The sequence below is a fragment of the Neltuma alba genome, unplaced genomic scaffold, assembly GCF_004799145.2.
Source record: "Neltuma alba isolate B1F8T4 unplaced genomic scaffold, ASM479914v2 tig00012783_pilon, whole genome shotgun sequence".
Lineage (NCBI taxonomy): Eukaryota > Viridiplantae > Streptophyta > Magnoliopsida > Fabales > Fabaceae > Neltuma > Neltuma alba.
Genome location: NW_021637187.1, coordinates 93,225 through 106,631, shown reverse-complemented (window position 1 = coordinate 106,631; position 13,407 = coordinate 93,225). Strand labels below are relative to the sequence as shown.

The following is a 13,407-nucleotide window of genomic DNA, read 5'->3' as shown; positions in this document are numbered from 1 at the left end:
TACACATCAAAGCTTCATAACTTCGACGCCTCACTATCCAAGTCACTAACTATACATAGAACACAACATGGGGTCAACACCAGACAAATATACAACACCAGAAAAACCTTCATTGGGCAGAATGCTTTCCAACTACTTCTGCAGGTTGAAGTGAATACCAGTCCATCTCTGCTTTGTGCTACTGCTTCAATTTCTCTCAAATGTTTGAAATTCTCTCCTTTTTATCATGTTGTCAGTTTTCAACAAGCTGTCGAGATTCTCGAGGTTGAAGTTGAACAGACTTGCCATGCTGCTTCTCATACTGTTGTCTCAGTTCCTCTAAACGCTTGGATACCTGGAAACCATCAGAACTTGGACATATGAACAAAGAACAAAATCTATAGCATAATATGTTGGAAGTCAAGAAATTACAAATCCAAGAACGGATGAAATAAAGCACTATCTTTAGTTCTTAATATAAGATCCAGTCTATAGTTCATCTTATATTTAAGATCAGAGGCAGTGATAAACAGTTCATAACAAACTCCTAGAACTTTTTGAATTCATTACTAAAACAACGAATGCCAAAAAAGCCATTTAAATTCTCTATTTATGCACTTTATTTTCTAACTGCTAAATTCATTCTTAATAAGTGCCAAATAAATTAGAACGTGGCCATCTCTGGAGCTTTGAACAACAAGGTGAAGATCATTGTTTGATCTATCACATCCACCTATTACCAAGCCAACAGAGTGTTGCATAGCAAGATAACTTCTACAAATAAAAACCTTGTGGGAGTTCAGAAACGCAATAATTTATCATGTAATACATATTGTGTTGAAGATCCCAGCAAAGGGGGAGAAATTTTAAATTTGGATGTCAATGAGTGCACAAAAGATAAAGCAGAAAAAAGAAGAGAACCTTGAAGGAATAGGCCAATGGTAATAATGTGTCAGGATCCATTGCATCCTCAGGGAAATTCCGCAAGGCATGTATCAGTTTCTCGAAAGGCAATTTTATCTGGTAATTGAACCAAAGTATTAGCAGAAAAAATGCTGACTGGCTTTTGCAGTGAGCGAACAGAATTCATAAGGTTATATGACACTCACCAAGTCATCATGGCAATACTTTAGTAAGGCCAAGCCAACTTTGAAAACAATAACAACGCCCTGAAAGACAAAAATGTCATTATCATCATCATCATCTTCTTCATATATATATATACACACACACACACACATAATTACAAACCAATATCTATTAAGAGCAGTTGTTGCTAACCTCGTTCAAAAAGACATCCCAGATTCTAAGAGCCAAATGGAACGGAAAGGAGTATGAAAACACAGTTATGAACCACTGGCTTGCATACATGCTAGGATTTATCATTTCGTTGGCAAAATGTTCTCCCAACTTAGGCAGGTGCTCCCTCACCAAGTGTTCAAGCTGAAAGAGATACTGTTGTACCAGAGGCAATCCTGCCTGCATTAAAACGAAAAGAACCACATGAAAAGAAAGTTCATCTCGTTGAAGAATACATTATAAAAACAAACAATCTGCAATGTATCCAACAATTTCCAAATAGGAATATCTATACCAGAAAAAAAGGAGGGTGCACAATCAATGTCAGGAGGATTGTATGATCAAAACGAGATCAATATAGAAACAGGTTCTGACAACTAGATGTAGTTGAGTAGCAGATACTGATATTTAGTACCAAAGCATACTAGAAGATAAAATGTAGACCGATCATATATTATACCACATCAAATTAAAAAACCAACAAAAACTTTAAATGAAAATCATTCTAAGCTTAAAGAATATTCTTTTCCTGCCTTCTAGCAGAGACAGGCCTTAAAGATATGCTCAACATGAATATAGACTGATTTTAGAAGCTTTTTCAGGTATGTAATGTCTACCACTATTTTCAAATTAATTTTTTTCCTTTTGTATCACCTTTTGATTAGATAAAAACATTTACTTTTAGTTTAATTTATTTTAAGTGATTTTATGTTGTACAAAATAAATATGTGAAACATAGAAATATTTTTTTCAGGGGATGCCAAACAACCGCTGAGTTTAACTATTTAATTAAACTCCCTAACTCTCATATTCAGACCTAAATTTCAGGGATGTGGCATAAAAACACAAGGCTAAGGAGTGTAATGTGTGAACTTTGTTAGAAAATTTTAGGACTCTACATGTTGATAATCAACATTAAAAAGATAAGACCACATTCCTTAGTTGCAATTGCCAACCATTAGCTATAACCTAATATTCGGACACTCGATCATAACATTAAATTCCTTTGCTGGTAAGTTCAAGCTGTCCAAATCAGACAGCTTGTTTTGGTAGCTTTAAAACTAAAATCAGTTCAGACTTCCAAACAGGGTAGTGAAAGGGTTAATGCAGTTTACCTTTTAAAAGAAAATAACAATGGGATACTTTGGAAGAAGAACAAAACAAAATTGCTTTTCTTCTCCCTCATATTACACATATGATATGACAGTATTAGAATATATAGTAGATAGAAGGCCCCATTACATATTGTAACTCAAATTGCTAGTATTTCATGCAGCATAGTATTTCGGGTTATAAACATAAGAGTACTTACACTTTCCAAAGTATTTTCTCCTTACATAGCAAGGAGATAAGCTGGGATTGTACTACACTTATGATAGAAAAGACTATGCAACAGATAAGATTGGGACTGAAGGATATACGATACTCAAACTGAACGCTTGCTAAAGGATAACACTGCCCAGTCTGCGTTAGCAATCATACGACATATGAGTTGGCAATCATCTATATATGATCCCCCAACAATCCTTCAAGAATGATAATGGAAGATGCAATAATGACAGGAGAATATATTGCCATGTTTTTGGACCAAACGCAGCTTAAAGAGATTCATATTCAAACAGACCTCGGGTAGAGCAGACAGTGGCTCGGTTGATGCACAGGTAATACAAAAGGCCCAAAAACACACTATAAAACATTAAATCATCAAAAAAGTGGGAGAAAACACACTAAAGAAGCAGGGGACGAAGCAAAATAAACCACAAAGACCAGGTTGTTTGAGTGAATGACCAGTCAAGGTGTAAAGATGATCTTCCCCAATCCCTACTATGATCTGACCGGACTGTTGCTATGGTTGCCACAGACCTTCACCTCATGCATCAGTGTGTAGGGTAGTGCAAAAATCAGCACATTTGTAAAAATGAAGCATTTTCCTTTTGTCATTGCCAGAGATTGACTGTTCAGAGCTCGCTTACCCCAAGGTCAGGATACTAGGTCTAGCACGAAGTTAAAAAAGCTACTGCTCTTTGGGTCAGAAAACCACACAACCTCCAGAAAAGTTCCTTTGGTACAATGAACAGGGAAGACCCAAATTTTGTCTTCCCCTGAATCCGATACTATGAACTGACTAGAAAAAGAGAGAATGTTTTGAATTCGAACATAAGAGGAGATTAGCTTATATTGTGCTACATTAACTATGTGAAATATGCTATCTGGGAACTACTGCGCTTTGGGTCAGCAAACCACACAACCTCCAGAAAAGTTCCTTTGGTACAATGAACAGGGAAGACCTAAATTTTCTCTACCCCTGAATCCGATACTATGAACTGACTAGAAAAAGAGAGAATGTTTTGGATATGAACATAAGAGGAGATTAGCTTATATTGTGCCACATTCATGGCGAGGAGAACACTTTAAACTATGTGAAATATGCTATCTGGGATTAATATTAAGCTTTTAAGTAATGCAAGATGGAGATGTTCTACAATTTGGACCACGGAATTAAATAGATCAAGTGATAAACTAAGGGAAAAAGGAATTAAGTAGAAAGTAGACGCACACATGAAACAAGAGAGGGAGAGAGACTGTGGTCAACATGGAAGTAGAGTTTGATGCACTACACATTTTGTTTTGAAATGATAAGACAATTCTGCAGGTATTACGTGATTGGTGAATGAGTTCATACAAAGACATAGTTACCAGATACAAGCCCTCCATTGGAGCATGAACAGCTCCTTTCAGCAATGCCACCAACAGCCAAAATGCATCCTCCTCACTCATATACAAAAGTAATAGACCAGCTAAGAACCCCATTCCCTGGATTTTTCAAAAGGTTAGTAATATATTGTTATGCTACGAGCAACCAAAAAAAGTGATGAGATCATGAGTTGAACCTGAACATATCCGACGTCTCTGTCAAAGACTGAGTAAGCCTTTAAAACATTGTAGAGTGACCGCTGCCCAGGTCCATGCCTTTGTTGGAAGAACACATGTGAGGGGAAGGTGCGAGAAATATCTCTAATTATATCTAGCTCAGAGGCCGATGTTTCATATATCACTAGTTGCTGTAAAGGACATAATATCTTGTAAATGCAAGCTCAAGTGTTTGCATGACTGTATAAAAAAAGGATAAATGCTTTGCACGCATTGATCACTTATAATCATTAACCAATTAAACTTGCAGAACTAAATAGTCATTTACACAATAATTAATTCTCTTCATATGGCATATGAGAATGCGAATTTTAAAACAATTGACTTCAGTGGTTATGATTGTCAAGAAACTGCACAAGCTCATTCTATCCAGAGGAAGGTTTAAAATTTTTATTTGTAATGTTAATTTCAAGATAGCACAAAAATGGGATTAAACAGAGACTTGCAGATTGCAGGCTCAGAAACAAGTTAAAGATTTTAGTCACATAGGAGAGCTAAACGCTTCAATTTCTTCAATGAACGAGTAAAAAGACAGGGATAGAAATAATATCCACATAACGTCAATAAATAACCTTGTTCATGCGCATTACACAAGCTTGTGCACGAAAGTGCTTGTGAGTGAGAGAGTTCTTGCTTTATAGAAGTAAGAGCAAAAGTATAACCACATTCTTTTGATTTTTTCCCCCCTGGATAACCTTGCAGATATAAAGTTTTGCACAGCAGATGCTGAGCATGACCAACAATAATCACATGTCCTAGCTTAGTGTTTCTTCTTTACATAACTCATCCATCTTAAATTTTACACAACAGCTGCTAAGAGTTCTAACATCTCCAGGAACATCCATTTCCTTCTAAATATGAAGGAATGACAAATGAACTATAGTCCTCCCTGCTAGCACATGCTTCTTTCTAGATCTCCTCTTAACTTTCTGAACGCAAGTCCTGATTCGGTTTCTACCATTAGGTAGATATTCCATCTCGAGTAGCCTAGATAAGTCAAATACTCTGTTTCGACATTAATTCTCTCCGTCTACAAACCAAAACCTCAAATCTCTACAGGCCACTTTTTCTTGATATGCTTATTACGTGCAGATAAAATTCCAAAACATCAACCCAGTTAATTTTACATTGTAGGAAGCTACTATATTTTAATATATACTCACTTATTCCAAACGATGATTTAAAAAAAAAAAAAATTGCCTTTAAAATCAAAGTTAAACCCCAGAAATGGCACATTCAATGCAGCAATAACAAGGGGAAAAAGATTGCAAAACCAAAATATAGACACAGAAAAATAGGCAAAATCTCCTCACTTTTTGAAATGAACATAGACAGCTCAACACTATGGCACGTATTGACCATAGCAATATAGATTAAGTCATTAAGATGTCTGAGATCATCTTAATAAAGAAAAATGATTACCTCGTACACTCCAGGATTCATCAGTAATAGGTCTCGACTTCCTGATATCAACTGCCAAACAAGGCCCCTTAAACAATCAGGAATTCCTTTCCTTATACGCCTTTTGACAACATGAGGTTTTTTTCTTACATAATGCTTCCAGTCACTCCCACCGACCCCAATCATCTTCCTCCATTTTCTTACCCTTCTTTCCTCCCTAACTCTGATAAATATAGATAATAGTAAAGGTAAGGACTTTGTATACACTATGAATTTTATTCATTGTCTGAAAATGGAAAAAGCTTGTGGGAACAAAATACCTCTCATACTCATTTGCTGACCTACTCTTGACTAAACCATCAGAAGAGGTATTAGCATCCTGTTTTACAAACCCAAATCTGTCCACTGCTCTTGGTGAAGGAATTGAACCTGGTTCATGATCGTCTAATCTTTTCTTTTCCATTTAAGCATCAAAAACTAGCTCTTGAAAATCGCAAGAAAACTGACATATCATGCTTAATTAAACCTTATGATGAGGAAAACCTGACAAGATGTAAAGAAAATGAGATCGTCTATAGTCATACTTTTACAATAATTATTGAGAGACCAAATAAAAATTTGACATGCAAAATATACATTGATGATGATTCAGTAACAACCTTCATGTAGCTATTGAACAAGGGATGGAGCAGTTTCATTTATGCTGAAAGAAAAATACATGCAAGGAGAAGACTAGTTAATTTTTTTCAATTATCAGGACCAAGCAACTAAGTTTGACTTTCCTCAATCAACCAGCATGACTTTCTAAGGATCTCCAATTGAATTTGACTACTTGCCAGTATTTTAAAAGAAGCAAACTAAAAAGGCAAGAATACCAACGAAACAAACTAATTACCAGGAATCAGGGAATTCCAAAGCCAAAAATATTTGCTGGCTATTACATTTATAGCTTGAGATTTTTCTTTACAGGGTTAAAAAAGCCTCTCTTTTGCCTTCCATAAGCCCAGAAAGCCAGTAACAATACCTTTAATCAGCAGCAATCAAATGCCAGTTCCTTGACCTAAATAACCATTTCTGGGCAATGTGACCAACTCAAGCATTTTGTTCCCATATGAAATTTCTCATATTCCAAAAAAGGGGAAGTTAAAAAACTGGCAACTAAATTTTCTACCCTTCTCAATAAACTCGCCTTGCTTGAGCATAAATATAACAGCTTTAAACTTTTTATGATGGAAATGGGACTGCCCATAAATGAAGCCTGGATCAGTTTCATTTATAATTTACCACCCACCGCTGCAGTAGTGAAATTGACCGCCGAAATCAACAACTAAGACATAAAACCTAACGACAGCAGGAATACGAAGTCCATGAAGTAAATGTAGAGGCAGGGTTTACCTGATTAACATTGGAGGAATCACTGATTCGGTGGATGCCGTTTTCAGAAAAATTTCAAACAGAAGATGTTGATTCTGCTAATATTCCACGACCTTAACAAAGCCTTCAATGGAAGAGAGGGACGCCGCGGATGGCCGGCAAAAAACTCACGCTATTCCAATGATTCCTTCTCACGGAGATTCATTTTCCTCCCAACAGAATCTTTTCTTTCAGCTAATACAAAGCCTAAATTTAATTATTCTGTTATTATGCTAGTTTCATTTAATTTCAAGGGGGGAAAAAAATCTTTCTATCGAAAAGATTTCAGAAGAAACAAAATTGCAGTTTGTTTTTGGTTAAACAGAGTGAAAACTGAAATGTCGTGTTTGATGATGATTCTTTTCCATTTCGACCGAAAAAAGTATGTATTTAGTTTAATTAAATATTTTGATTTTACAAAACACTCCTATTTTCCGGTCAATTTTACTGAATTGAATATTCATATATTAAAATGATTCAGAGTAAACTTAAACATTTCACATTTAATTTGCATAATTATAATATAGGTTCTTGTTATAAGTTTCAATTTTTGAAATTTGAATTTATTTTGATTTTAGCTCCTAAAATTTAAAACCATTATTTTTTTGGTTCTTAAAATTTAAAAATATATTTAACTAAGAGAGATTAACCTTTATAGACAAAGTAAATTTTAAAAACAAAAAATACTTGTTTCAAATTTGAGGACTAAAAATTATATTAATCTTTGTATTATTATTTATATGCAGGTTGAGTATTTTGTTTAACAGGAACTGTTATATATAAGTAATAAATTTTGTTTTTTTTTTAAAGTAGAAATTAATAACCTAAAGAGTTTCACGTAATTTTGAATTTCTTAGGTTGGCAAAAATAATTGTGTTTTTCTTAGGCAAACTGCCGACTGTTGCTTTTACTTTTTATATTTTTCTTATTTTCATTAAATTATTTATTTATTTTATTCATTTTTCTTTCAAACTTATTTGTATTAGTAAAAGGGTAATATGTCCGCCTTTGACCCCAAAATGCTCTGAAAGTTTTCATTGTTGCACTCTTGTATCCTCGCCGTACTGACCAAGCTTTTGGCGTCACCAAAGGTCCAACAACATCATTAATATTAGAATTTTTACTCTCAATATGAAAATTGGTGCAGCCCTCTCTTTTGGTGCTCATCACAGCACCATTCGAAGCTTTTTATTACTATAGTAAAACTCATATTCAAAATACGATTGGAATGATTTAGATTTAAAATTTTTTAATAATGAATTTACTCTTTTAGAAGTATCGATTATAAAATTATTTTTATTTTAAATTATATTCTATTAAAAATTATTTAAATTAAATTTGGATTATTCAAAATCAATCTAGAATGTCTAAATTAAGATAATTATTTCATGCTCAGTTTTTGAATGAGTATGGCATGTGCTCGCGAAATCAATTGCACCAAGCTTATCCATCTAATGATATTATGTAGGAAGAAACATGTAATCATTTAAAAAAGTGTTTGGAAGCATTCAAAAGTACTTCTTATAAGTATTTTTTCGCAAAACGAGATAAATTCCTCCATATATTTATTTCGTACACCGTAAAAGTATTTTTAAAATCATGATTTTGATTCTATACAAATACTCTAAGTTTTTCTGGTCTTTGCACATTTGGTTATGGTAAGGAGGAAAAATTGGGGCATATTTTTATCCTCTAGTTTGGGTGTTTTTCAATTAAGCTGCCTGGTTTGAGCTCACAGATTCAATTTATTACCCTTTCTTTTTTCACCTGGATATTTCTGGCTTAAACTTACTCTTTTGTCACCTCTATAGGGATGGAAAATAAGGCCTTTTAGAAGCAATTATTGATATGATTTGACTGAAATGTACTCCCTCCGTTCCTTATTATAAGAGACAAATAACCAAAGTACGTTAATCAAAAAAACAATTAAAATTAGTTAAGAATAATTAATGTGTAAAAAGTATAATTTTTTTTCCAAAAATGCCCTCATTAATAAGGAGAGAGAGCATGAAAGAGAACAATTAAATTATTAAAAGAAAGAGAAGTGAGAGGGAGAGAGTGTCAGTTGGAGATAATAAATATGGGTAAAATAGTAAATCAACACAAAAAAGTAGAGACAACTTGTAAGTGTCTCTTATATATAGGAACATGTCATAAGCATCAAATGTCTCTTATAATAAGGAACGGAGGGAGTAACATTACTGGTTCCCTTTCCCTCACGAACACGAACCTAACCTTCACTCATCAAGTAAAGTCACTATCCTCTACTCCGACGTATCCCGGGGTTTCCAATAATGGCCCTTTAGAAGTTTTTTTAATTATAGCATTTTTTTTCCAGATATAAAATTTTTTTATTAAAAACAATTTTATTTAAAATACTGTCAGATATTAAATAGGAAGTAATCATATTTGATAAACTATTAGGTACTAAATAGAAGACAATCATGTTCAAAGTACTGTCAGGCACTAAATTTAAATACTTCTTTTAATAGAAATTCAAACATTAATTTATTGTATCATGAGGGATTTGCGTGCAAAGACAAAGGGTTCTAAATATCTGCTGTACTGAAAAAAAAAAGTTCTTCAATTTTTCACATACAGGCTTACTTAAGCGGGATTTTGTAGGGCGGGATATATTAGATATTTTTTCTTCTGTTTTTGTTCATGTTTGTAACCCATGAGTTTAGTAATTTCTCTATTCAATATTTACGGCAGATGTAATGGTTCTTTTTATAATACTCCTCTCGTCCTTAATATAAGACCCAATTCTTGAGTTGGTTTTGGTCCTAAATATAATACATATTTCTCATATTTATCATTTTTATCTAAATTACCCCTATGGATACTCCCTCAACCATAATCAAGTAGAAGAGGGAGAGAGGGTATTAAGAAAGATGATTATGGTATTTTAGGAAAAATGTCACTTTTCTTATAATTAACTAACTTATCTAACTTCCTTAATCTAATCAAATTAGTTAAATAGGTCTTATATTAAGGACCGGAGGAGTATCTTTTTTTTTTATAAGAAATGATTTTTCTCAAAGTGGTCTCCCTAAATATAAGAAATAGATTTTCTCTAACTAATATTTTAAACTAATCTTTTTACTCTTACATTCATTGAATATATATTACTCATTATCTGTCTCCGATAAATTTCCATTCATTATCTCTCACATACCAGTGTTTTCTTTACAAATAAGGGTATGGTTGGAAAAATATGTATATACCTTATATATTTATTATTTTTAACTAAATTTTAACTAACATTTTGAACCCATAATTTTGGTAGTTGTTTTTCTTAACAAAAAAAAAATCATTAAGCTATAGGGACATAGTTGGCAATACAGTCAATATTTTTTTTATATTAATTACATTTTCTTAATAATAAATATACAAAGAAGATCAGGCTGCATTATATATGCATCTCACGTGATAAATTTATTTAAATGAGTTGAATTAGGTGGGGAAAAGAAAAAGAAAAAACAGGAAAGATTCCTTAATTGGATAAGGTATGATTATTCAAATGCTACTTGTAATTAAATTAATTACCTCATGGAAAGGCCAGCTGTAAACTTCGCAAGGGGTTTCATTAATTAATTAATTACTTCAAATAATTATGGGCCCAATAAAATTGTTTCCCATGATTAAGGGTCCACATGGCTCCAACTTTTGCTAATGGATTATCTTCCAATAATTAAATGGAGTAATTAATTGAATGGTGTGATTTAATAAATCTATTAATATTAACTAAAATGATAAATATGTAAGAAAATGAAAGAACTGTATAGGAAAAAAAATAATACAATTAATTAGGGATAAAACTAGTAAAAATGCATTTAATATTTGGATAATTTCAAATAGAATCTTATCAAATTTACACTTTACCTTGCTTTGGTTTTAATACTTTCAAGAAAATTAACCTCTACTACTGATAGAGAATATTAGTTATAATTTTCAGGAAGAAAAAAAAGATTTTAGTTATAATTTACCCACAAAAAACTGCCTATCTTTCATAAAAGTGTCTGATTTTATATATAAGCTTTAAATTTGAAAAAGAGTGTGGCCTATTTTATAAGTTTTAATTTAGACTTATGTTAATATTAGTGCATTTTTTAAATTTTATCCTTAATTATTTATGAAAAGAAAATAAAAAACCAATAATAATTGAAGTCAACCATAAATAAAAGAAGAGCTTCCCGATCACTGATGGAATCAAAGCAGATGATACAGAATAGAATAACCAAGAACATTTGAATCTTCTCTTCATTTTTTTTTTTAAAATTTCGTCCCTACCATTTTAAATTAGAAATAAATGATTTAGATTCAATATTTTATGAAAAAAAGTTATTGTTTATTTTTCAGGTAGTTTATAATAATTTTATAAGATATTAAATCTCAACTATTCGATTTTTAATTTACACTTAGCTAGATGCGATTAGAAGAAGAAAACGAGAAAATGAGGGGGGGGGGGAAGAGATTCTCATTCCAGAATATACTGGTGTTTATTTCCTCCAAAAATGGTGTTTACTTCAACTTAATAAAGCAATTCCTTTTATAATGATGACGTCTTCCTACCTTGTCTCTGCAAAATCCTAATTAAGTTTTTCTTATATTCTACTAGCTCTGGTGTTTAATACTTCTCTGGTCTTTAATATAGAATCTAATTATTAAGTTAATTTTGATTTTAAATATAAGATTTATTTCTCATATTTATCAATTTTTTAAAATTATCTCTGTGGATACTTCCTTAACCATAATCAAATAAGTGAGGGAGGGAAGATATTAAGAAAGATGATTATGGTATTTTAGGAAAAACAGATCATATTTCTTATAATTAACTAACTTATCTAACTTTTTGGGTTTAATCAAATTAGTTAAATAAGTCTTATATTAAGAACCGGAGGAGTATAAAATTTATTTTGAGTTGAGTTTGATCTTAAATATAAGATTTTAATTTATTTTGTCTTTCATATTCATCATTTTTTTCCAAACTATTTTTGTTAACTTCACATATTAAATAGGTTTATATCAAGATTCAATAGGTAATTTCAATATAAATGATTTAAGAAGATATTTTAGAAAAATCAATACATACATTTCTGTTCACAAATAACCAATTTGTCTTATTTTGTTAATCTATCTAAATTAGTTAAATAAATCTTATATTTTTTTAATAGGAGATATTAATATCTACCTTCTTTGTATCTTCTTGTTTTGTGAAATGTGTTTTGAATCTCCCTTGTTTATGTCTGGATGGTTGGTGTAATATCCTAATTTTCATATATCTAATATTTAAACAAATTTTTATAGATACAATTAAAATAATTCTGATTTTTATGCATGTGTGTGTATGAGAAAATGAGTAAAATAACAATATTAAGAAGTCTCACGTTGACTAAATGATAGGAAGATGAATAAAATAACAATGGTATAGAAGTCCCACATCAACTAGTCACTAGAATGAAGGAGCTTGAGGAGCCTATATATAGGAGGTAGTGGGTGAAGCTTGGAGTGGGTAAATAATTTTCGCATATATCTGAGCTAGCTTCAGAAAAGTGTTAGTTTTAAGTTCAGTAACCGTTGGATCGGATTAATATTTGGTCAGTCTATTTGGGACATCCAAATTGTCAATTTGAACGGTTGGCTCGTCATTTTGATCTCCGAGTTACAAGTTATTAGGTATGTTTTCAACTTGTTTTTTTAGATTTAGTACATAGAGTCCTGAATAGTAAATTAGCATTTTTAAGTTTGTCCACCGCTAGATTGAGCCATAATTTGGAGGATAGTATCATGATAGATAGGAAATTAAATTCAACAGTCAGATTAAAGGTTTAACTTCTGTAGTGAGAATAACCTAACTTGTATTAAATCTATTTATTTAAGTCCTTCGAAGATAAAACATAAGTTATAAATTGGGGTTTTTCTATTTACGTTATGAATTTGATAATTCTAATAATATAATCTAATAATTAAAGGATATATTTAAACAAGAAAAATTTAGGAATCGAGTCTAAATCATATATATGTGTGTGTGTTCTCATTCCAAACTTTAGAAAAAGGTCTTTTAGGCTAGAATTCTGAGTAAACAAATTTAATTTTTAAAGGAAGAGTTAAAGGTTAGGATTTTATGAGTAGCCTACTCTAATACTATAGAAATAACATTTTAATTTCTTTTGTAAATATAAACCCTATTGTGGCGTTTTCGAGATTGAACTTTGGTTGTATTTGACTGTCAACTAGGAGACTAGGTAATTAAATTTCTATCTGTTACATACATTGGTATGAGGTTGGTGGGTGATTTTATAACCAAGTTTCACATACATATATTATGTTTTGTATGAACTGTCTTGTGGGATACTATTTTGAAAAGGGCTGAAATCGTTT

At 31.9% G+C, this 13,407-nt stretch overlaps 1 protein-coding gene across 2 annotated transcripts; it reads right to left on the bottom strand.

Moving 5' to 3' along the window:
* Positions 1–7,219, bottom strand: LOC114730913 (ecotropic viral integration site 5 protein homolog). 2 transcript variants are annotated; one of them, XM_028918022.1, is made up of 10 exons: positions 7,006–7,219; positions 6,635–6,903; positions 5,931–6,153; positions 5,632–5,833; positions 4,170–4,340; positions 3,976–4,092; positions 1,261–1,458; positions 1,089–1,148; positions 901–999; positions 1–334 (listed from the first exon to the last, which is right to left on the bottom strand). In XM_028918022.1, exons 3-10 carry the CDS (start codon positions 6,071–6,073, stop codon positions 233–235), a joined length of 1,092 nt encoding a protein of 363 aa, XP_028773855.1. In that variant the 5' UTR covers positions 6,074–6,153; positions 6,635–6,903; positions 7,006–7,219; the 3' UTR covers positions 1–232. The 2 variants fall into 2 exon arrangements, with proteins under 2 accessions (XP_028773855.1, XP_028773854.1); XM_028918021.1 differs by lacking the exon at positions 6,635–6,903.
* Positions 7,220–13,407: the final 6,188 nt, after the last annotated feature.

Bases quoted from the DNA above. Each gene is read 5' to 3' on its own strand.
- LOC114730913 (XM_028918022.1), bottom strand. From the start codon at position 6,073: ATGGAAAAGAAAAGATTAGACGATCATGAACCAGGTTCAATTCCTTCA. The intron at 5,834-5,930 runs GTATTTTGTTCC...TATATTTATCAG, and splicing joins TCAGCAAATGAGTATGAGAG to AGTTAGGGAGGAAAGAAGGG. The intron at 4,341-5,631 runs GTAATCATTTTT...TGTCCTTTACAG, and splicing joins TGAATCCTGGAGTGTACGAG to CAACTAGTGATATATGAAAC.